The sequence below is a fragment of the Formica exsecta genome, unplaced genomic scaffold (assembly GCF_003651465.1).
Source record: "Formica exsecta isolate Colony F162 unplaced genomic scaffold, ASM365146v1 scaffold458, whole genome shotgun sequence".
Classification (NCBI taxonomy): Eukaryota; Metazoa; Arthropoda; class Insecta; order Hymenoptera; family Formicidae; genus Formica; species Formica exsecta.
The window spans coordinates 550,577-575,146 of NW_021851814.1; the positions used below are offsets into that span (position 1 = coordinate 550,577).

At 37.3% G+C, this 24,570-nt stretch overlaps 3 protein-coding genes across 5 annotated transcripts; 2 read left to right on the forward strand and 1 right to left on the reverse strand.

Moving 5' to 3' along the window:
- The first annotated feature begins 2,606 nt into the window (after positions 1–2,606).
- LOC115240915 lies at positions 2,607–7,276 on the forward strand. The gene is made up of 3 exons (XM_029816351.1): positions 2,607–3,013; positions 3,554–3,698; positions 4,529–7,276. Exons 1-3 carry the CDS (start codon positions 2,768–2,770, stop codon positions 4,804–4,806), a joined length of 669 nt encoding a protein of 222 aa, XP_029672211.1. The 5' UTR covers positions 2,607–2,767; the 3' UTR covers positions 4,807–7,276.
- A 1,827-nt stretch (positions 7,277–9,103) lies between these two features.
- Positions 9,104–21,269, forward strand: LOC115240944. 3 transcript variants are annotated; one of them, XM_029816401.1, is made up of 4 exons: positions 9,104–9,445; positions 14,936–15,104; positions 15,297–15,556; positions 15,999–21,269. In XM_029816401.1, exons 2-4 carry the CDS (start codon positions 14,937–14,939, stop codon positions 16,099–16,101), a joined length of 531 nt encoding a protein of 176 aa, XP_029672261.1. In that variant the 5' UTR covers positions 9,104–9,445; position 14,936; the 3' UTR covers positions 16,102–21,269. The 3 variants fall into 3 exon arrangements, with proteins under 3 accessions (XP_029672261.1, XP_029672262.1, XP_029672260.1); XM_029816402.1 differs by lacking the exon at positions 9,104–9,445 and adding an exon at positions 10,871–12,489 and having other exon boundaries at positions 17,659–21,269; XM_029816400.1 differs by lacking the exon at positions 9,104–9,445 and adding an exon at positions 10,873–12,489.
- Positions 21,270–21,979: 710 nt separating this feature from the next.
- On the reverse strand, positions 21,980–24,372 carry LOC115240942 (putative E3 ubiquitin-protein ligase UBR7). Its single transcript, XM_029816398.1, has 8 exons — positions 23,868–24,372; positions 23,559–23,747; positions 23,321–23,467; positions 23,150–23,261; positions 22,897–23,072; positions 22,619–22,778; positions 22,356–22,513; positions 21,980–22,257 (listed from the first exon to the last, which is right to left on the reverse strand). Exons 1-7 carry the CDS (start codon positions 24,006–24,008, stop codon positions 22,362–22,364), a joined length of 1,077 nt encoding a protein of 358 aa, XP_029672258.1. The 5' UTR covers positions 24,009–24,372; the 3' UTR covers positions 21,980–22,257; positions 22,356–22,361.
- Positions 24,373–24,570: the final 198 nt, after the last annotated feature.

Here is a 24,570-nt window from a genome sequence, read left to right on the forward strand (position 1 = left end):
CGTTAATTATTAGTCTTTTTTCGAAAGCAATTAATTCTTTAATCGCGATAGAGAAATTCCATCTCGTATTCGTGGCAATTGCTGCGAGCAATCTTACCCATTAATCGTAGCTATAATCGACGAGAAGAGCCGGCATTCTTGATTTTGCGAGAGAGTAGTAAAGATAATTGAAGAGGGGAAGAGAATTTTAATGATGAAAGTATTGCTAGAAACGCATAAACGAAACTAAAATGCTCATTTTATGAATACATTACAGGATCTCGACGAATCTCTTCTATATTACCGTTACACCTGTTCAAATTTTTCTCGAAATTTCAGATACATATAACTAACAATAAGAGAAAATGTATCAAGAGAAGAAAAATGTTACCGCTTCTCATTTAACGGCGTTTTACACGTTGGACTGAAATTGATGTACGTGTGTAAATGATAAGCGGCAAGAACACGATGGATGTGCATATCTGTATCTCTCGGGACAATTTAAGGATATTACCATATTTATCGCGAAATTTAGGGATACAACGTGCAAGAGGATACGTTTGCGTAGGGTCGGAATTATAGGGAATAGAGACAGGGGAGGAACCGGTATCACAGCCATCGTTTATCGCATCGTGTTACCGAATCGATGTCATCTTCATCCCCTTGGGATCCGTCCTTGGGAAACGTATCCGTAGAAAGCTAAGTTATAAAAAGATTACGCGCGTTACATGACGAAGAAAAAAAAAATATTGTTGTAATCGCCGTTATATAATAAACTAAAACGCGCAAAAGAGTATTACTTGGCTGCTATTGCGACTACTCTACTGTAGCTATTTTAATCGAGTTCTCAAGGCTTTCTTATGCGATTTCTCTATTGTACCACTTATATACAACTTGATGCACGATTTTTCGAGAATAAATATTTATGAAACGCTCCATTTTTAATGAATGATTCTTCTTTTACACTTAAGATATTTCCGCTTTCCATTCTATAAAAACGAGTTCATTTTCCTATCTTTTATTTTACTCCTTAATCAGAAAGCTTTGTCTACATCAGACTGCGTTGCATTTAAATTATTTCACGTGTATCTCAAATTTCTTACAGAAAAAAAAAAAAAAAATTGAAATATTGATTTCGCTAGAGGAAGAAGTAACGAATATCGCGTTGAAATAATAATAATAAATCTTAACAAAACGAAAATATAGGATCGTTAAGATTTTGCCTGCGGTACCATTTTTCTTTTTCTGCCCTCGGCCTCCTGGAACTTTGCTGCATCGACTCCGGGCTGTAGGGCGGATGCAATGACGTATCGACCGGCCCGAGGTCAACCGGGGTCACCAAAGTTCATAGCGCACTTGGCGCAAAAGTACCGGTGTCAGTCCGTATCGCAGGGTATCGCCAAAAAGTGTTTAATCTCTGTAGCTACGTTTTTCGAAAAACATCCATCTCTACCGTTGACACGTACGAAATAATAAATATTGTTGTAATCGCCGTTATATAATAAACTAAAACGCGCAAAAGAGTATTACTTGGCTGCTATTGCGACTACTCTACTGTAGCTATTTTAATCGAGTTCTCAAGGCTTTCTTATGCGATTTCTCTATTGTACCACTTATATACAACTTGATGCACGATTTTTCGAGAATAAATATTTATGAAACGCTCCATTTTTAATGAATGATTCTTCTTTTACACTTAAGATATTTCCGCTTTCCATTCTATAAAAACGAGTTCATTTTCCTATCTTTTATTTTACTCCTTAATCAGAAAGCTTTGTCTACATCAGACTGCGTTGCATTTAAATTATTTCACGTGTATCTCAAATTTCTTACAGAAAAAAAAAAAAAAAATTGAAATATTGATTTCGCTAGAGGAAGAAGTAACGAATATCGCGTTGAAATAATAATAATAAATCTTAACAAAACGAAAATATAGGATCGTTAAGATTTTGCCTGCGGTACCATTTTTCTTTTTCTGCCCTCGGCCTCCTGGAACTTTGCTGCATCGACTCCGGGCTGTAGGGCGGATGCAATGACGTATCGACCGGCCCGAGGTCAACCGGGGTCACCAAAGTTCATAGCGCACTTGGCGCAAAAGTACCGGTGTCAGTCCGTATCGCAGGGTATCGCCAAAAAGTGTTTAATCTCTGTAGCTACGTTTTTCGAAAAACATCCATCTCTACCGTTGACACGTACGAAATAATAATTTGCTGCTTCGATTCAATATCAAGAGGTATTTAAATCGCGAGAGATATTTCGGTAATTCGTACAAAATAATATTTTCTAGGTAATGCAACACAGAATAGATGATGTGTGTGAGATTGATAAACAATTATTAATATATTAAATAAAGAGTTGGAATAACTTGATTTTTGAAACCACGATATTTTAATTAAAAAAATAAGACGTGATATATCTCTTCAAATACCGTTTTATAAAGATATCTCAATATTGAATTATAAAATAGCAAATTATTTACAGAGTACATTTTCATTCTCAGAAGAGACGGATCTTTTATATCTACAAATTACATATATGTTTCTTTTTCTTTTTTTTTTTTAAGCAAAGAAAATATTAAAAAATGGCTCAAGGAAGGAAATATTAAAAAATAACTCAAGTATGTACTTGAGTAATAAACATTTATGTAACTTTAGTAATAAATTTAAAAAAAACTGACATATATATTATTTAATTCGCAAATAAACTCATTACGAGATTATTGTCGTTAATAAGTACTCTCTAATTTGAGTTTAATAGAACGTATTTATCAAGTAATGTAATTGAAACAATGTTTTTCTTTTTGAACAAGAGAGCGGTATACTTGAAACTGTTTGCCTTCTGTTTGATCAGGATGATTGGTGCTATGCCAGCGGTGGCGGTTCGTCACGAGCGTAGAAGGCAAGAAAAAAGGCTGAAACGGCCGAGTCAGCTCTATTTGGGAGGGCAATGGCTACCACCCCTTCAAGGTTCACCACCCACCCCCAGTCCGCACAACAATGTAGATCCTTTGCCCGAGCTCTACTTATGCGGCAAGGTAATAATTATCGTAATAATCACTATATAAAGTCAACGTTCAAAGACCTATACCTAATATCTCTATTTAGATTAAAATACTTATTTTGCGCTTTCCTAGAACATACAAGTCTAAGTATTATATAAATATATAAAAATTATAGCATAATGAGAAACTACGAAGAACAACTTGCGCGATATAGAATATTCCAATCTTTCCATTTTAGAGCGTTTCCACAAAAAAAAAAATATTACAAATAAAATTCCTTATATTAAAGATAATCAGCGATTGCATTTTAAGAGAGCGTACCCTCTTCAAATTTTTATATGTTACGTTATATATTCTAACATTTATTTTGCGATATAAAAATCAATATATCCACAATGGCAACTTGCATATATATAACATGTCCAATTTTGATCTATTTGTTTTTCGAGAGAGAATTTTATATATATACATATATATATATTTTTATATGTATATATAAGCGATAAGAAAATCTTTTCATAATGATAAGTGCAAACGCATATTCGTCGGCTGATGAAGGATCATTGCCCGCAGATATCCGGGCTGCATGCTGTGGTGGTGTGCCTGTTGTTGGGCGCGGTGGTGCTCGTGGTCGGTCTCGTCCAACTCGCTCCGGGTGCAACGACCACCAACCACAGATTGGCGTTACTCGTGGCAGGCGCTGCCCTAATTATACTGGGTGAGCTTTCTTATATACAAAAAACCTTCCTTTCTGCCACCCTTCGTTAATAATCTTTTGTATCGTACAAGATGCATACAATTTGCTTCTATAAATAAAATCAGTGAAGGATCTTGACGATGTCAACAGCATTATCGACGAGATGCATGCTATCTGGATATAGATTGGTGTACATCCTTGCTAATAACGTTGTTGAAATCCCTGAAACATTTCCAATTCATTTTAGCCTAAACTTATTTAAACAAAAATATTAAGAAACGAAGCAATTTTTTATTCTCATGATTTGTTTAATATATTTTACTTATTCGTATGTGTATGTAATTGATTATGTATTTAAAACAAGAAATATATATATAAAACGTTCTTCATTAGTCTTTTGATCAATTTGTGGTCGATGTATTTTTCCTTTAAAAAATGTCGAGGCATCCACTATTTTAAGGGATCTTTAAAAGGTCTTCTTGAAAACTTTGTTTCAGAGAAACAAATTGATAATAGAATAATATTTTTAAGTTAATTTCAAGTAGATTTTCCCGTAGTAGAGTCTTAATTTCAATCTTTATTATATAGGATAAAATATGCATAATGTTGTAAATTGTGAAAAGTTTTATGGTAGATTATAAATTTTCTTTCTAGATTATAAAACATCTTCGCCAAGAAAAAAATTATCCAAAGAATCCGCATTTCAAAGTGCGTTTAACAAAAGAGGCACAGCTTGTGTATTTTTCTTTTACAAAATATATTTAACAATTTTTTTTTTCACGCTCAACTGCTTTGTTTCTTTTTTTAAATTTTATATACGTTATTATTCTATAGAATTATTATTGTTTCAGGCTTTATTATAGCGGGCGTAAGATGTTATGTGTTACATTGCATACCACTTCCGGTGGAATCGCCAGTTGCGACGCCTATTCCGCCAGCGACGAGTGAGCAAGCACCCGCCGTACCTAAAAACACCCTGGACCTTCTGGTTGGTCATCAGAATCAACCGGAAACGGACGCTCTGATGCAGCATAGGGAGCACCATCAGCATCATCATCATCAGCATCATCATTATAACAATCACAAGCAGAAACGTAGTTCTCAGGGCTCGCATTCCGAAGAGGCCTAAAATATACGAACAAAGAGAAGAGGTATGCGTGTATTTGTTCGATGATTTGACTGATATGAGAGAAAACGAAGGAAATTTCGATTCGCGCGCGAATCGAAAGACAAATAAGGTAAATTTTAGCGAAATCTTTTTTTTTTCTTCAGAAGGAAGAAAGACATATAGCCATTCTTTCGTATAATGTTTTAAAGTATATATAGAGTCTCCTAGAATATGCGGCGCGTCTTCTTTGTGCAAATATCATAAAGAAATCGGATAACTCACACACGTCGATGTCGAAAAAATTTAATAACTTGATTATAGCGATAAGATTTTACCAGCACTCCAACACACCAATTAGCAACCTCGATAACTTTTTTTCCAGAAAAAATCTAAGCGAATCGGGGAAAATGTTACTCGACTGTTACTAACAATCTTGCAACGCAACGTCATAAAGCGACATGAAATGCGTCTTTTGCATAACAAAGATACATGTACATTATCTTTTTACACTCGTATATATGTATATATATTTATATATATATATATATATTTATACTTAAGCGACATTAACAAAAGTTTGTGCCTGCGCGCAGAGAAAGCTTCGTTCGATGTCAAATTGACAAATTGTTTGTGTTCGCTCGATATAATTATGGCCTTTGCATAATTTCATTGAAGGCAAAGGCCGTAAAGGGTAAATCGATATCGCTTGTGTATCGCGATATCAATTTAACTCTCTCTCTCTTTACGATTATATTCTTTTACGATTTTTACAATTTACGTACAATGCATAATGTAATAAAGATAATTCAATGCACTTTAATGACATGGCGTTTTCTGAGAGAATAATTCTCGGCGCGCGGACATGTCCGTCTATTGGGGTCCACTTAAAGTTATCGCGTGAAATTAAACACTATACACACACTAACAGTTACGCAAAAATATTTTACACTGACATAAAAAAGGACGATATGATTTCATATAGCGAGATTTCGCGATTCCATTGCACTCTTTTATTTTCTCTCATTCATCTAATAGTCGATATAAAATAAGAGGAGAGGCAAATGGCACACAAACACTCACACATATATACACATATACACGCCTATATGCACTTACACTTATATACGCACTGTAATTTAGTATTAGAGGACGATCGGTTATGTAATCGTCTGTATGACGCGGTCTGTTGCACTAACGTGTTACAGCTTTAGTTAGACTATCTCTAGATGGATGTTACATATAGATAGATATCCCTTCTAGATATCTGAATTTCAGCTGTAATATATACACAGTCAGAGATAGATAATTTCGTTAACCATCCGATTAAAGCGGTAACCAACGTTGGTGCAATCAGTCCTAAAAATAAATAACAATAGCATCCGTCTAGCGATAAATTCAAGACAAATGTAAACATAGTGAGATGCGAACTGTAACTGTAAATCATGAAAGTTCGAAGTATTCATCTAATAGCTCGTATAAGCGATACAGTATTTAACTTTCTGAGTATACAGTATTTTTAACTTTCTGACGCCCTTAACGCGCGTTTTATTTCTTAGCAATAAGGTAACTGTATCTACTATGGCCTATTAATTTTTTATAAATGAAAAGTTAATATAGATACATGTATTAAAATAAAAAAAAAAGTATTTATCAATCATCATTTATCATTTATAATATATTATCTCATTTTTAAAATTTATGATTGAAAATGACAGAAAATAATTAGTATCTTTAATTCAATGAGAGAAGAATAATCTCCTGTCTTCTTATTAGGCCATGTTTTGTGTGTAGATTCAGTTACTTTATTATAAATTATGTACACATGTACGCCAGACATTTGCATCTCTTTTGCGTAAACGTATTGTTACTTTATTAGTCAGCACTGCCTAATTTTCACGCGAGGCACGATGTATACTGTAATTGCTCTAATTGCCTTTGTAATGCGAATCTACTTGTATCATGCCATTTTAATCGAACACGAATACGCGGAGTGTTAATCCACTTTGCTCGGGCGCCTTTCGAAGTAAAATTTCATATAAGGATTAATTTAAGCGGTTGCCGATTCGCGCAATTTTCCACGTGCGAATCTACTCGATAGCGAATGATCTTTATTCCTTGGGCTTTTTGCACGATATCGCAAAAAAAGCGAGAAAGCAAGAGATACCTACATATAAAAAGGAAAAGATATATAGAATTATACTACTAGCAACTTAGAGATTACAAAATGCTATGCGCCATTTAATACGCGTTGCACATTATGCATTCATATTGCATATTACGCATTACACGTATCGTTTCTTCTTCTATAATATATAAGTCAGCAGATTGTGTAATATGTCTCCTATTAGACGAAATATATAGATATAGGTATGTAGCGTGTATATATACATAGTGCAAGCTTCGTGCAAACTGGCGATAAGCGTATCTCGAAAGTAGTTATATATTTATATAAAGCGCGTAGAACGCAACATATTCATTTAGAAAAAAAAAAGTTCTCTACTCGCATATGTATATACATATATAGTAAGCCCTCGTTGTTGGTTATTCCAATCGTTTGGCTGATTTTTAAAGAGCCCGAGATGATAAGTGCCAATCGTAGTAACTGCATAAAACGGTACTATTGTAGTTGCTTGTTGTGCCGCGCGTATCCGAAAAAGCGCGGGCCGTATTGTTACTTTTGCGTTTACGAGATATGTGTTGCTACAAACGTAAAGAAACAAAATAATACACTAATCCAAAACAAATTCCTCGTTTTGTCACGAATGAACAAACAACGAGATCTTATTGTATTTGGGCTTGCGTATATAGGCCCCGTAATATTAGGCAGATTATCTATGCTGCAAATCCAACGCGCTGTGAGAAAAAAATACTCTTGTTTCTTTATTACGTTACTCGCGTGTCATGCATACTTGAAGCGAAAATTCTTTGCAAACTGCTTACAAAGTTTCGCTTCAAAGCTTTCCTTCCCTTTTCATAATTTTCTTTTATTTTTTTTATCGCGGACAGAGTTGAAAACAACACGCACGCACGCACGCACGCACGCACGCACGCACGCACGCACGCACGCACGCACGCACACACATACACACATACACGCAACACATAAACTGTGTTTGCGATTTACAGACGTGGACTGACAAACTGACAATATACGTGATTTTGTACAAGAATGTATATCTTTTTTTACATGTCTATATATATGTAATGTATTTTATCTTTTATACGCATATATTTGTGCGTATCACACACTATCTATCTCATCTCATCACGCGCGAGAGAATAGTGCAGTTGGAGAGAACGTGGTTTCTCTTCTCGATAATTTACACATTTACATAATATTCTATCTCTCTTATACACACTTATATATATTCACGCATTATATCGATGACCAATTATCACGAATGAGAGAGAGAGAGAGAGAGAGAGAGAGAGACAGAAACAGAGGTGAATTTGCGCGGCGGAGGAGTAAAAAAGCGCTTTCTTCAAAAGACGATCTTTCAGATTTTGTATAAATTTATTATACAATATTATATGTATACACTCTATCTTCCCCTAATATATAATTATATTATATTGTTACACGCGTGCAGAACTATATCTGCAACTCTATATATGTATATACACGTTCCGTTTGCGCGGGCAAACGGCAATTATTATGAAAGTTTCGTCACGATACCTTGCCCAAATCTATCTTATAATGCGAGCGAGCTCTTCGCAAGTGATCGACAGTGACCGTTTCTTATCTCGTTGCGCTTTAATTCGGCGAAAATTAAATCGAGAACAATCGCACAACAGCGATATGCTGAACGAATGAACAGAAACGCCACTGTCATTGTGCGTGGAGAAGCGTGGGCGATATTAATCTTATATGTGATTCTACATTAAACAAAATTGTAAGCAAAAGTCAACTCTATCGCTATTTTAACTTTCAGAGTTTAATAAAACGTTTTCACTAACAACAAATACAAAGGGAGGTTTCGTTGCGAATCCCATGAATAACTTCCATTTATTAAGAACGTCCAACTATTAATCCGAGTTTATAATTCGATTTTAATTTTGAATATATACAGCAAGGTTTCTCTTGTTTTTGTGTATATTTATATATGCATGTGTGCAGCGTACTTATAGGATTGGGAAATTGACAAATTAGTCGCATTTCAGATTCAATTCATGTTGATAGAAATTTGCAAATTGTAAATTTATACGTCAGATCGCTCTCGATGAGAGAGGCGAGCTTGAATTGGTTTGTTTTGAAAACGTCAAAGACGTCATCTCAAAAAGGGATAAATGGACGCGCACGCGCGCGTTTGACGCACCAGGTGGTCGTCGATGGTGACGATACTTTTAGCACAAACCTGGTGGGCGGTAGGGTGGCTGTAGGGTGGTTTATCGACCAGGATACGAGTCTCAAAAGGTTCAGTAGTCGTGGGACCACCACCCCGTCAAAACGAGCTTTTGTCGAACGCGAGCTTCGCGAACGCTTCGCAGTGCTCCCATTTTTCTCTTTTCCCCTGTCCCCCTTTCTCTTTCTCAGCTTTTCGTCTTTTCGTCCGCTGTCTCTCTTTTCCGCTTTCTTCATACTTTATACGGCCGTATAAATAAAGTACGTCGCTGGTCAGGGGGTTCCATATATCTCACGTTCGAGCGTTCAGCTAACGAAGTAAGTCCAACACACGCGATAAGTATGAGACGAGATGAATCTCTCGAATCCGTAACGAGCGATTGATTTGATTTCCTTCGCTCGTGAATACATTTCGAGAATTCGTCGTCTTTAATCGCATATTTCGAGCATATAATAGCTGTTGAGCATCCGCATCATAATTTTCGTAATAGAAAGTAGATACGTCACAGACGCAATGCTTCCATCAATTACGCGCTATAAACGATTTGTCCTTCGATTTTTTATTAATTTGAGTTCTAATTGGCGCAAAAAAAAAAGTATTTATGCATGCATGTATGTAAGCGCTTGCAAATATATATCACCCTTTATTATTTTCTTAGGATGAACAAATATGGGGCAACTAGAGTTATCGTGGATGTACATCATACTTTTCTTTTTCTGTTTTATATTCAATATTATATATATATATATGTGTGTGTGTGTGTGTGTGTGTGTGTGTGTGTGTGTGTGTGTGTGTGTGTGTAACTTTCTATTCTATATATCTCTCATCTTTGGAAGATATGGTGAAACTTATCCGTTCGTCAATTTCTCCACGCACGCACGCACGCACGCACGCACGCACGCACGCACGCACGCACGCACGCACGCACGCACGCACGCACGCACGCACGCACGCACGCACGCACGCACGCACGCACGCACGCACGCACGCACGCACGCACGCACGCACGCACGCACGCACGCACGCACGCACGCACGCACGCACGCACGCACGCACGCACGCACGCACGCACGCACGCACGCACGCACGCACGCACGCACGCACGCACGCACGCACGCACGCACGCACGCACGCACGCACGCACGCACGCACGCACGCACGCACGCACGCACGCACGCACGCACGCACGCACGCACGCACGCACGCACGCACGCACGCACGCACGCACGCACGCACGCACGCACGCACGCACGCACGCACGCACGCACGCACGCACGCACGCACGCACGCACGCACGCACGCACGCACGCACGCACGCACGCACGCACGCACGCACGCACGCACGCACGCACGCACGCACGCACGCACGCACGCACGCACGCACGCACGCACGCACGCACGCACGCACGCACGCACGCACGCACGCACGCACGCACGCACGCACGCACGCACGCACGCACGCACGCACGCACGCACGCACGCACGCACGCACGCACGCACGCACGCACGCACGCACGCACGCACGCACGCACGCACGCACGCACGCACGCACGCACGCACGCACGCACGCACGCACGCACGCACGCACGCACGCACGCACGCACGCACGCACGCACGCACGCACGCACGCACGCACGCACGCACGCACGCACGCACGCACGCACGCACGCACGCACGCACGCACGCACGCACGCACGCACGCACGCACGCACGCACGCACGCACGCACGCACGCACGCACGCACGCACGCACGCACGCACGCACGCACGCACGCACGCACACACATACACACATACACGCAACACATAAACTGTGTTTGCGATTTACAGACGTGGACTGACAAAAAGTTACTATACGTGATTTTGTACAAGAATGTATATCTTTTTTTACATGTCTATATATATGTAATGTATTTTATCTTTTATACGCATATATTTGTGCGTATCACACACTATCTATCTCATCTCATCACGCGCGAGAGAATAGTGCAGTTGGAGAGAACGTGGTTTCTCTTCTCGATAATTTACATTTACATAATATTCTATCTCTCTTATACACACTTATATATATTCACGCATTATATCGATGACCAATTATCACGAATGAGAGAGAGAGAGAGAGAGAGAAAGAGAGACAGAAACAGAGGTGAATTTGCGCGGCGGAGGAGTAAAAAAGCGCTTTCTTCAAAAGACGATCTTTCAGATTTTGTATAAATTTATTATACAATATTATATGTATACACTCTATCTTCCCCTAATATATAATTATATTATATTGTTACACGCGTGCAGAACTATATCTGCAACTCTATATATGTATATACACGTTCCGTTTGCGCGGGCAAACGGCAATTATTATGAAAGTTTCGTCACGATACCTTGCCCAAATCTATCTTATAATGCGAGCGAGCTCTTCGCAAGTGATCGACAGTGACCGTTTCTTATCTCGTTGCGCTTTAATTCGGCGAAAATTAAATCGAGAACAATCGCACAACAGCGATATGCTGAACGAATGAACAGAAACGCCATTGTCATTGTGCGTGGAGAAGCGTGGGCGATATTAATCTTATATGTGATTCTACATTAAACAAAATTGTAAGCAAAAGTCAACTCTATCGCTATTTTAACTTTCAGAGTTTAATAAAACGTTTTCACTAACAACAAATACAAAGGGAGGTTTCGTTGCGAATCCCATGAATAACTTCCATTTATTAAGAACGTCCAACTATTAATCCGAGTTTATAATTCGATTTTAATTTTGAATATATACAGCAAGGTTTCTCTTGTTTTTGTGTATATTTATATATGCATGTGTGCAGCGTACTTATAGGATTGGGAAATTGACAAATTAGTCGCATTTCAGATTCAATTCATGTTGATAGAAATTTGCAAATTGTAAATTTATACGTCAGATCGCTCTCGATGAGAGAGGCGAGCTTGAATTGGTTTGTTTTGAAAACGTCAAAGACGTCATCTCAAAAAGGGATAAATGGACGCGCACGCGCGCGTTCGACGCACCAGGTGGTCGTCGATGGTGACGATACTTTTAGCACAAACCTGGTGGGCGGTAGGGTGGCTGTAGGGTGGTTTATCGACCAGGATACGAGTCTCAAAAGGTTCAGTAGTCGTGGGACCACCACCCCGTCAAAACGAGCTTTTGTCGAACGCGAGCTTCGCGAACGCTTCGCAGTGCTCCCATTTTTCTCTTTTCCCCTGTCCCCCTTTCTCTTTCTCAGCTTTTCGTCTTTTCGTCCGCTGTCTCTCTTTTCCGCTTTCTTCATACTTTATACGGCCGTATAAATAAAGTACGTCGCTGGTCAGGGGGTTCCATATATCTCACGTTCGAGCGTTCAGCTAACGAAGTAAGTCCAACACACGCGATAAGTATGAGACGAGATGAATCTCTCGAATCCGTAACGAGCGATTGATTTGATTTCCTTCGCTCGTGAATACATTTCGAGAATTCGTCGTCTTTAATCGCATATTTCGAGCATATAATAGCTGTTGAGCATCCGCATCATAATTTTCGTAATAGAAAGTAGATACGTCACAGACGCAATGCTTCCATCAATTACGCGCTATAAACGATTTGTCCTTCGATTTTTTATTAATTTGAGTTCTAATTGGCGCAAAAAAAAAAGTATTTATGCATGCATGTATGTAAGCGCTTGCAAATATATATCACCCTTTATTATTTTCTTAGGATGAACAAATATGGGGCAACTAGAGTTATCGTGGATGTACATCATACTTTTCTTTTTCTGTTTTATATTCAATATTATATATATATATATGTGTGTGTGTGTGTGTGTGTGTGTGTGTGTGTGTGTGTGTGTGTGTGTGTGTAACTCGAATTTATTATTTATAAGAAAACTTTCCAGAGCGCATAGAGTTTAAGTTTACCTAGATTTGGAAGATACCTCTTTTAATTTATTCAAGGATAGAGATTCCCGATATAGAATACCTGGTTCGGCGGTTGAAAGCTTATCGGCGAAGCGTGAAATTTCCCTTGGATGTTAAATGTGCAATGGTGACCCATTTATCGATTTTCCGAGATTTTAGTGCAACATCGTATCTCCAACATTGTTCGCGTTACCTAAGGCGTTTTAAGTCTCCATTAAACGAAAATAGAATACGAATATCGATATCCGAAGAGAAAATTCGACAAATCAGTTTGCAAAATTGGCGCTCGTAAAATAAAACATCGCGCAACTTGAGTCGCGATAGTTATATTTCAGTGAGAGATATACGCGATATACACGAGATACTCGAGCGATACTCATCATCTACGACAGTCGACAAATATTGATATCGCCTCTCGTCATTGATTCTCTCTCTCTTTAAGGCCAGCGTGTCTAAAGCTAATGAAATCGCGATAGGAATAAACGCACGCGGCCATATGGCGTGCACCAACCTCGATTATCGGAAACTGTTATAGCTATTTTTCTGGAGCACCGCCAAACGCGCGGGATATCAACGGTAACAAGCACGACCCAAGGCAGCGGCGAGTCAATGCACGAAAAGTGTAGGTCGTTGGCATAAATTTTAATTTAAATACATTCCGTTTTCTCGAAAAGAGCTCGATTCGCCGGATTCACATCTTTACGAAAGAGATTTTCTACAGGAAATAATTATTATTGGAAGAATTGCGAATTGAAGAGCAGAGAGAAGCAAAGTATCTGGTTATTTCTCTTTCTAAATTTGAAAGCTGACGGAGATATCTCGCTAGATACTGCCTTTTGATCGTTGCCTAACGTAGAATAATCCGCGAGTTGGTACCTTCCAGGGTGAACCACCTCGATGTAGCATTGCCCCGTCTCAAGCTAAACTCGCGCTACAAATGTACGAAATTCGAATATCGAGAGATACGCCGCGTGTCATTAATATTCTCTTTTTCCTCCTCTACGTATCTTTTTCCAAGATTTTGGCAAAAATCCAGGCTGCAAGATAGCATAATACTAGTTGCACATTCATGCGCGCCTATAACTGGCCTACTCTCTTCGATGCACGTGGAGCTGCAACCATGACATCGAGGAATCAGGCCACTGTTCCACTTTGCGCCTTTCTAAAGCGATAAAGGTTGTATCCGTTTATTATGCACACAGTTGGCGCGATTCGGCATTGCGAAATTCTCGGCTTTTCCGCAAATCGCTATACAGATGAACCTTAGGTGTCCCAATAATAACAATTTTAATCATATTAAAATCGTTGGCCTAGCTAAATTATACGAGGGGGGGGGGGGGGTGACATGTTTTTCCGCTTAGTCTCGTTCCTCGTAAACGCTATCGCGCGACGTCATATTTATCTTTAACGCGTCGATCGAATCTAATGCAAATTTTGGATTACAAGAAGGAGAGAGAGAGAGTCTACTGTCGTGCGACATGGACGGTTTTTTAGCGGTGCAGCCTGCACCCCGCGCTGGCTTCGGTTGTTCGATAATCGAGGTACAAAGGCCATCGCCCCCGAGAACATATCTAGGCCACCGACACCACCGACCGTTTGCCACAGTAATCGCCTTCACCATTGCACATTCGACTGTAAAACACGCCGAGGAAACGACTACGCGATATAATTTGATACGAAAAATAGTTTGAGTCATGTGCCCGTAAAATTTAGTAGGCTTTTTGTACGATGTAACGACACAGTCATATAAACTTTATTACGATGATATATGGTTATAATTCGATCCTTGTGTTACGAGTATCACAATTTTTCGTACCTTTCAACGTTTTGACATAATTTTTTTCTGTATCGCATTTTTGCGAATGATGATCTCGATGATAAATTAAATGCGTTTATCCTTATCAGGATGATTACGGCGTTACCGGTACCTTCGGTGAAGGTCTTTCACAAGACCTACTACCAGGAGAAAGGATTGCGGATAGGGAATAGCCAGCCGGGAAGTCCATTGGCGGAGAGCGAGGCGGTACTGGCCATGATAGACAAAGAACCGCCAGAGTACTATTTTTGCGGAAAGGTAATAAGAACCTTCGACTTTTCGATACGATCGCTTCGTGGTTGAAAAACCGTTGTTGAACAAGCTGCTAAACTCGCTTTTTCATCATCCATGCGACAAAGGAGACGCTTGTATATATATATATATATATATACACGGTGTATCCTAAATGACAAAAAAAAACCTCTCTCCTCTAATAATAAATTATTCCAGGTAAATTCCCTGTACGTCGTCGTCGGCTCGCTGTTGCTGGGAGCGGTGGTGCTGGTTGTCGGTCTGGTTCAACTCGCTCCGGGCGCGGAAGCCGCGCAAAATTCGGCGGCACTGATCGCCGCCGGTAGTGGCCTCCTGATGATAGGGTTGTTTCTCATCCCGTTGAGAGCCGTGTGCATCAGAAAGCAGAGTGCGGCGCAAAAGGACGGCACTCATCAGCGGAGCGTCACCAGCATAGACATGCTGTTGGCTCAACACAGGTAAAAAACGATCGATCGATTTTCCTCGATACTTTCACCCGATACACAACCGGATGTTGCGCGATATTACACGCGGAACCATGCATGCTATTTTCTTCTTTTTTTCTCCAAGAGATGTACAATTTTTTCCTTTTGTATCCATCGTTGTCCATATCGAGTTTCAAAGTTCCATACAAAAAGTTCTCTATAAAAAAAAATATATATATAGTCATGATTATCATTCAAAGGGTAAAAATATCTTGATAAAATATTCTCTAATTCTCTATAATTTGCGCTTAACATTTAAAAAAAAATTTGTTCTCGAGTCGCGCGAATAATTATTCAGTCATAATTTGGCTGGAGGTGTAGAAAAGTCCATTCTATCGTATTTTTCTACGACTTTTGAGATTCGCTTGTATTTGATCGCTCGCGCTCCATCATCGTCCGTTGGTCGTATCGACAGGGATTTCACGGTCTTGACGCCCGACGAACTCGAGGATCTCGTGGGCCGGTCGACGTCCAACAACCTGGAGAACAAGCCTCTGAAACAAGGTCACAATACCTAGGTACTGCCTGCCTCGAGGAAGGTATTACCTTCCGCGTCAACCGCGTCTCCGCCGTGCACGAGTACCACGCCATCGTCCGTCACGTCGTCAGGACCAAGTTCCTCCATTCTGTACACGCATCGTTACGATACGCGCGAGCATAGTTTGGTTTAATCAATGTGTGCACTTGCTACATTATTTCCGAATAGAGCCGTCACGCATTTTCTAACGGATGCAAGATTGCGAGCGAAACGGGAGCTCTTTGAGCTCCAAGATTGCGACGTAGCACGACTCGTCGCAATGTAAGAAAGTCGCCGCGAGATACACACGTAGACTACGTCATATTCTAAAAATTCTCCGACACGGTAATCACTGCTTCTTTTTCGAGATTCTTCCTTTCTCTTGACTTTTTCATTCGCGTTTGTCATGTTGAAAAATGATCGCGCGCGCGAATGTTAATTCAAACGCATTTGACATTTCTTTATACGTGTAAATGACAGTAAATAGAGGAATCTAAACGAGTTATTTGAGACATTCGATATTCACGTATTGTTTTTTGCTCGCTGACCTTATGGTCTTAAAGCTAAATTGCGATACGTGATGGCAGAGGGTGTGTACTCTTAATTATGTTATTACAGTTGACGATATATCAGTCGGTCGTACGACATGGACGAGTTATAAGATGATTAGACTCGCACGCTAATTGCATGCAGCAAGATATATGCATGAAAAAAATATCATAGGGATATTTATTGCGAAAAATAAAGCCGACAAAGGCGACAAATTTCGTAGCGAAAACATAATACGTAGTGCGTGCAATCTTTATTCGTATTCCGAAGAAAAGCTCAAGCACGATAGCTTGGAAAGAACGCCCACGCGAGTAATTTGCGGAAAAGAGAAGAGTTTAAGTTTAAATCAAGTTCTGGCAGGGCCGAATTTAGAGTCTTGAAAGAGGGACAATCGTGCAGAATACGCATTTTATGCATTGATAAAACATGAACAATCACATAATATATCTCACGAAATAACTTGTTCCCCCTCTATCTTGTGCAATCGTAGAAACTTTTCTTGATTTTCTAAAGATTCTTATTTTGTGCAATTCCCATTTTATCCACCCTCACTTCCCCCGATTGTCCCTCGCACTCTTTAAATCTGGTCCCTCCCGGACGATGTTTCTAAATTTTCCGTGAATATATAAAGGTTCCGCGTGGTTATCGCGCGTTCTTCATCGTTGCACTAATTAAATTTCTTTTCGAATATTTTCATTATCTTATATCGAGCTAAATTATATATGAAACAAATTTATAATTACGTACGTATAAATCAGAAATCGGAAGTTCTCTCTTTAAAAAAATAAAAATAAAAAAAAAAAAAACGTGATTTGCTATATTTAAAGCACGCAGAAATGATTGTTTGTATTTCCAATCGAATGTGTGGTGTTTCAAGAATCAGAAATCTTTTACATCATTACGCACTTTCAATTCTTAGATTCAAAATGCAATTATCAAAGACAACAAGTTGTACTTTGTCCGTGTTGTAATACCATAGAAATTTTATCGACATCTTTTCGTGTTACAGATTGTTAAGAGAGATACTTTAACGTTGGAGGCACAATCTTTTTTACTATATAAATATGTAGTAACAAACGTTACTTTCTCAAAGACTAAATTGTGTTCAATTTATGGATGAATGAGTCTGATGAACCGAGCAACATTCTCGTGTATCTCTATTGCGAGTTATTTAAATAAAGATATATAAATTCGCGTGATATACCACCTACGTATAGATAAGATTCGGAAATCTTCCTCGATAATTGTTCCCTGCAGGACGATAAAAAGAAATAAGAGGATAAAAGAAATTATACGCGTAGAAGATTTTGTCATATGTAAATTTTACGAATATTTCTTTGTCAAATTATATTAAAAACGCGTACTCATCGTGTGCGATGATAAAATGACACAGAATGACGAAAGACATGCGATATGTATAGCCCTATCGATAGGCCGCGCATAATGTCAAGATCGTTGAATGGAAGGGTAAAACGGTATAATATGTTAGACCGAATGAGTAACGACGAACCTCACGCGCAATGAAACATACCGAGATCAATACGATATGCTTATATAAAGTGGCGTGCAAAAAGCGGGAATCGGCAAAGTGAGTGTGCCCGACATGGGTTTTAAAGTCCTTTAGCGAGAATCTAAGCGCCAGGCGCAATTAGCTCTCACCTTCGAAACTTCCGAGTTCTAATTACGAAATGAGGCCTTGATTTAAATTCTCGCTCAAACAAGGTCGAAACCGAAAAGCTTCTTCGTGATTGCCGATTTTCACCTTTTCCACGATTCGCAGCTTAGTATACAAATCGTAATTAAACGCTTAGGATAGATGTCAGAGTATCGAGTCGATGTTTTCGTTGGAAAAGTAAAAAGATCGAAACTTGATATTTGTCCATCATGTCGATCTTCTTTCGATCTCGTCATCTAATTTACAGATTCTTTAAATTCGAGAATTTTCTTATTTCGCGGATGCGAACAAGCGAAATATATGTAGTCTTAGCAAAGTAACATTAATGCGATTAAGTTTACGCGGAAGTGTAATCGCCTAACGTAGAAACATAAATCAAAACGCTAGAAGGCTAATAATAATAAGTGACTCTGATCACATGGTTTATCCACTATGTACGCTAGAAAGGATATCGTCTCAGTTTTTATCCCTAATCTGTAAATTATTCGCAAAATATCGATATTTCCATAAAATAAGCAAACTTTTGGATACGTATTCATAGACTTGACCTAAAACGCCAATCTCACTACTGTTTAATGTTTAATAAACAAAACTGGCAAATTATTTTTTTGTTTTATCCAACAAAACGTACATAAGTTTCTATAAAAATCCTAATTAAATATTGATTAGATTTTTACGTCGTTTAAACCAGCAACTAGAGATATTTATTTCTAGTGAACAACAAGCTTTGAAGAGGAAACATATCTATCGAGTCGGCTATATGAGTAGAGATATATTTTTATTGTCATTATAGTGGATATACGTGAAAGGAAGGAGAATAGCGATTAAGGAAAATAACTGTCCACATTACCCATATGCTGAGAGGCTTGCATTTGTCGTGAGATTCCTATTGAATGTTTGCCTTAATTTCAGAGATAAAGGTATCGTTGAACGTGAATGATAAATTCTATTTACGGAAAAATTCTAGTTACAAAGAGGAGAGCGCGATTAATATTTTAAAAATATTTTTAAATTTACTATATTTTTTAATTGCCATGTTTATCCGCGCTGGAGAAAACTTTATGCAGTTCTTGTAAACAGGAAACAAAGGAGATCGGCGCATTTCCGCTGATAGATATAATTTGCCGCGGTAGGTTTTTTAACGTAACTTTAAGACGAGTGCAACAAGGAAATAATCATCAATAATAACGCGAATATGATAATGGGAATATGAGTATGGGATTGTATGTGAGACGTTCGCATTTAATAGCGCGCGTAAAATTAAAAATTATAATTAAGAGACAGAATTGAAAATTATTCCACCGAGCATTATACTACATGTTATATGCGCGAATTATGTTATGGATATTAAACGTTATATATATACATGACGATTCCTTGTTGTACGAAAGGATTGGACATAATCTTAAGAGATTCAACGCACAGAATTAGCCGTAAGCATTTTTATAATGGTGTTCTATATATATATTAATATTATTATTACTTATACTATACTACTACTACTGCTACTATTACTACTCTACTATTATTACAGTTATATTACTACCCATCAAAGATAGCCCGATTTACTTGTGATCCAGCCGCGAATCGGCCGGCAGAAGTGTTCTTCGTACATGTTGGAATCATCGTCATAGGGGATTGGATAGTAATATGCCTAGCCTTGTATATACGAAAGTTTGTGTAATGGTGAAAAAGGAAAAATTTGATCGCGCGGGATGGTAATATATCGATCTTGATACGACTTGCCGATCTGCAATTTTTAATTAAAAACGTAAAGCAGATTATATCACGCGATGTAATCCTAAGATGCATATCGTATTTCGTGAGTCTTGATGAAAAAACTCGTCAGCTGTGTGTGATTGCAGCATTTTTTTATATTTTTTAATACATTTTACAAACATAAATTCTCTATAAATGTGCGCTATATTAACTGTCTCGATATATATAAAGGTACGCTTACTATCCTGAAATTATTTCAAATTTGTACGTAATAATATATGTTATTATTATTTTTTAATATACGTATAATCATCTATTATATTAAACAGCTTGAATGGAAAAATGACAAATTTCTTTTAACTAAAATTTTTGCGATTACGTGTACTTGAAAAAAAAATTCTACGCTCTTTTAGTTCAAGTCCCAATGATATCAAGTTTCCAGCGATATCTTATGCATATATAATATATATAAATACTAGGCGAAATATGCTGCAACCACAACTTATTTTGCATCATGTGAAAAAGATCTCTATAATCGTGATGCATATGAATACATTATTTAATATATTACGATATCATAGTATATATAATATCGAGAAAGTTTTACCGATAAGCTCTTAAACTTAAAATTGTAGGATATAAGTAAGGGGAATGTTATATCGCAAAGCGTTCGCGATGACGCGGCCATCATTGTTGAGGCTGGTCATCTTAGAGTGATAAAAGAAGGAATGCGCATTATTATTTTATTCCGTGCTTTTTTACCGCGTAAACATATAATTTCACCGTATAAAATTTTATTACTCGAATGATAATGATATCGGAGACGCAGTGTCATAATACGTATTCGAGATACAGGGATTTTGCGGATGTTAAAAAAAAAAAAAAAAAAAAAAAAAAAAAAAAAAAAAAAAAAAAAAAAAAAACCACCCCCCCAAGAAAAAACCGTACTCCCGGTCCCTTCTGTCACTGCCAAAAATTAATTATAATGCGACATATATAAAACGCGAGAGAATGTGGAAGCAATCGCGAGAGTGTCGGCTAATAATGCGCGGCTGCATATAATTAAACCTCAACAATATGTTCCGCCATTGTGAACATGTCGGAGACGTTCTGCGTAACCATTTATTGGGAACATTCTGACTTGCTTAAAAGTTTCGTTGATCCGTATATTTTGTAAGCAAAGAGAGATTATAAGATAATAGCAGTAAATAAATAAATATTACTACTATACGATACTTTACTTATTGGTGCGGTCATTATTCAATGATAGGCTTATTCATAACGTAGACAAAAGAAAGAAAAAATATTTAAAAAATTAAAGTTTTAAAAAGTGCAATATTTAAAATTTATGTCATCTCTCTTACTCAATTATTTTCTGTCCCGAAGCGCTATGTCAATTTCAATTTTCAGACTTAAAATTCTTACAAACGCGAATTTTATCTAGCGTTTCATCGCGTTTACTTGGTTATATTATCCCGATACTGTGCCCCAATATTTATGAGTATTAAAATTTTTAAAAAATTGTCAAATATCAAGAGTATATACCTACAGTCGATCAAGTAATTACAAATTAAAAACTCATTGATAATTTATCGACATTGGTAACTAAGAAAGCGTCGATAATTTCGAGAACTAATTACTCAAGGATCAATAAGTTACCAAAAATCTTCGATTTTTTGAAAATATAGTAAAAATGGTCAGAATATATATTATGTAGAAAATTTCAGTTTCTTCATAAATGGAAAAGTTAGTAGCACATCAGATTTTTATTTTCAAATATTGGAATTGTTTGAAACTGATTTTTAACGATTATGTTAGCTAACGCATTAATTAAAGAACTAAAGGATTTAATGCTTCAACTTGCAACTCAAGTTAAATAATCTTATTAAAGAAATTTGAAGAAACAGTTTTAAGGCAATAATTGGATTAAAATATATCTGCAATTTATGTTTGATATTGATTTCCTATTTAGTTTATTATAAATGTTCTATTTTATTATATTAAAGCTGGGATATTAAGGAATGTGTATGTTTAAATAACTAGTGTTTCTTTTATGTCGATACACATGTATCAGATTAGACTGGCAATTTTTTAATAAATTTTTTTCTCTTCTCTTTCTCTCCATTGCTTTTTTAAATCATGCACATTATTTTCTTCCACAATACTGATAATATCTGATAAATTATCAATATATATATGTATGTATATCATAATCTATCATAGAAACATAATATATAATGTATACTTTTAATAATTATTAGAGATATCTATGGGGTTATATATATATATAATTGTAATATTAAAATACATACATTTTTTCAACGACAATATGTTGGCACTGTCACTTTGGGACGTTTCTTTGATTCCATTTCTGAGAAAAATTCTTTGATGTCTTCTTCACGTACAACCTTTTTGTTTTCCGCAAACTTTTGTAGATATTCCATAAGTCGTTCTTTCATATTGTTGTATTCTAAAAACAATGGCAATCAGTTTATTATTAGCAGAATACAATATATGTGTTTCCTGTAATGATTTTAAAAATTTATCCAATAGAATAATTTGAATTTTAGTTTACCTTCGATTGCTGTCAACTTTTGTACATGTCCCATGCTTGCAAGAGCTTTCATACCTTTCTCATATTGCGATTCTTGCTTATTCATCTTGCCTGCTTCTTCATACGCTTGTACACTATCTTTTGGATCGAGTAAAAATGCAATGCCTTTTGCATTATACAACTAAAAAAAATATAATAAAAGTTTATCACAAAAAGAATGTACACAACATCTTTACAATTTAATTTATTTATAAAAAAGAGAGAGAGGGAAAGAAAATATACAACATTCAATATCTCACCGATTTGCATTCTTCACAAGTGCATAATGCGGCTCTCCAGCCTTCTATCCAAAAACAGCTTCCTTTAATATTAGCACAATTATGTTTTGGCATTCGACATCCTTCCGATAATTGATCGACTTCTATTTCTTCATTCTTCTCAGATACATCAGATTTTACATCTGATTTTCTCGAGACTTATAACCAAAGTACATGTTAATAAATTTATGATTAAGGCAACAATTTCATATTTCTAATAATCCAAATATCTAACCTGCATATTTTGATGCATATTTCCATAGAAAATTGTGTTGTTTCATACAACCCACACAAATCATTTCATCGTATGCATTATCTGCAGGTATACCATTGTCACATTCTAGATGCTAAGGGAAACAATTGTTAGATGCATAAATTTTATTTATCATTACATATATATATTTACCTTCAAATGATACCAATCTTCGCATATTGTACATTGGAACATGTCATCTTCATCGCCTTCAGGATCAGGATATGGTCTCGCGCAAGTGCAATAAACTCCATCAAAATTTTGATTATATTTATTTTCCGTATTGATAGCAGACTTCAGCTAAAAGGAACAATAAGCGTTAATTAAGCATAACACAATATAATTTTATATAATAAAATATACAAAATATTATACACAAAAGATTCAATACCTTCTCCAAATTACATTGTTTGCCATTAAACTTGGAATTTCCACAGTCGCATCTGAAATGTCGCTTTGTATACAGTTCCACAAGTTCGTGCCCTTCATGACAATGAAAACTACATGCCAAGCAAACGGCGGCTCGAATTTTGTCCGAACAACATGTTTTACACGCATACAATGCTTGTCTTATATATCCCTGCATATAATTATTCGTTTAAATAAAGTAACAATGTTAATCAACAATGGATGATTGTAAAACAACGCTGGACAAAAATAAAATTGCACATTTATACAAGATATTGAAAAATGTGCCGACCTTGTTATAAGTACAATTTTGATCATCGGAGGCGCCCAAGACTGCATATGCGTCTTCCTCGAGCTGATTCTCTACTTGGAGAACATCGAGCATAGTAACGGAGTTGTCGTCCTCTATCGATTCGGCCAATTTGTCAGACATGTTTTCGATTTCACGTTCGTAATCAACGGAAGAGAGCGATATAACAAATTCACCGCGACTTTACTTTAGAATAAATAAATAAAAACTTGGATTTTTCAATTCAGGTGTAAAGTATAAAAGGTTAGAGGAAACTACGCGTCTAAAGGATCGGTGGTAGCGCGGTTAGCATGCATTTTATCAGCGCACCAATAATCAATCACCAAACAATTTTTTTCCGTAAAAACTGCACGTTTGTTCCTTTCAATCGTGCACCATTACAACAATTTACGTTTCGCGATTTTGACGGAATATCCTTGATATTACAACATGTCAAAAGCGTTACTCAGCAGCGAGACAGCGAGAGACGCAAAATTCAAACCGTTCAGAAAACACGGCAGATCGATCCGATTGGCTATCGTAAAACGAATTCAATTGGTGGATCCACAAGTATTAGACCGATGGATCCACAAGTATAAACCAATCACCGGGCGCTAAGTAGTCGATCGCTGTGTTTTGTGAATGGAGCCATTGATAGGTTATGTAGTAGCGAGAGAGAGAAAAATACATTTGAAAATTTCACGTT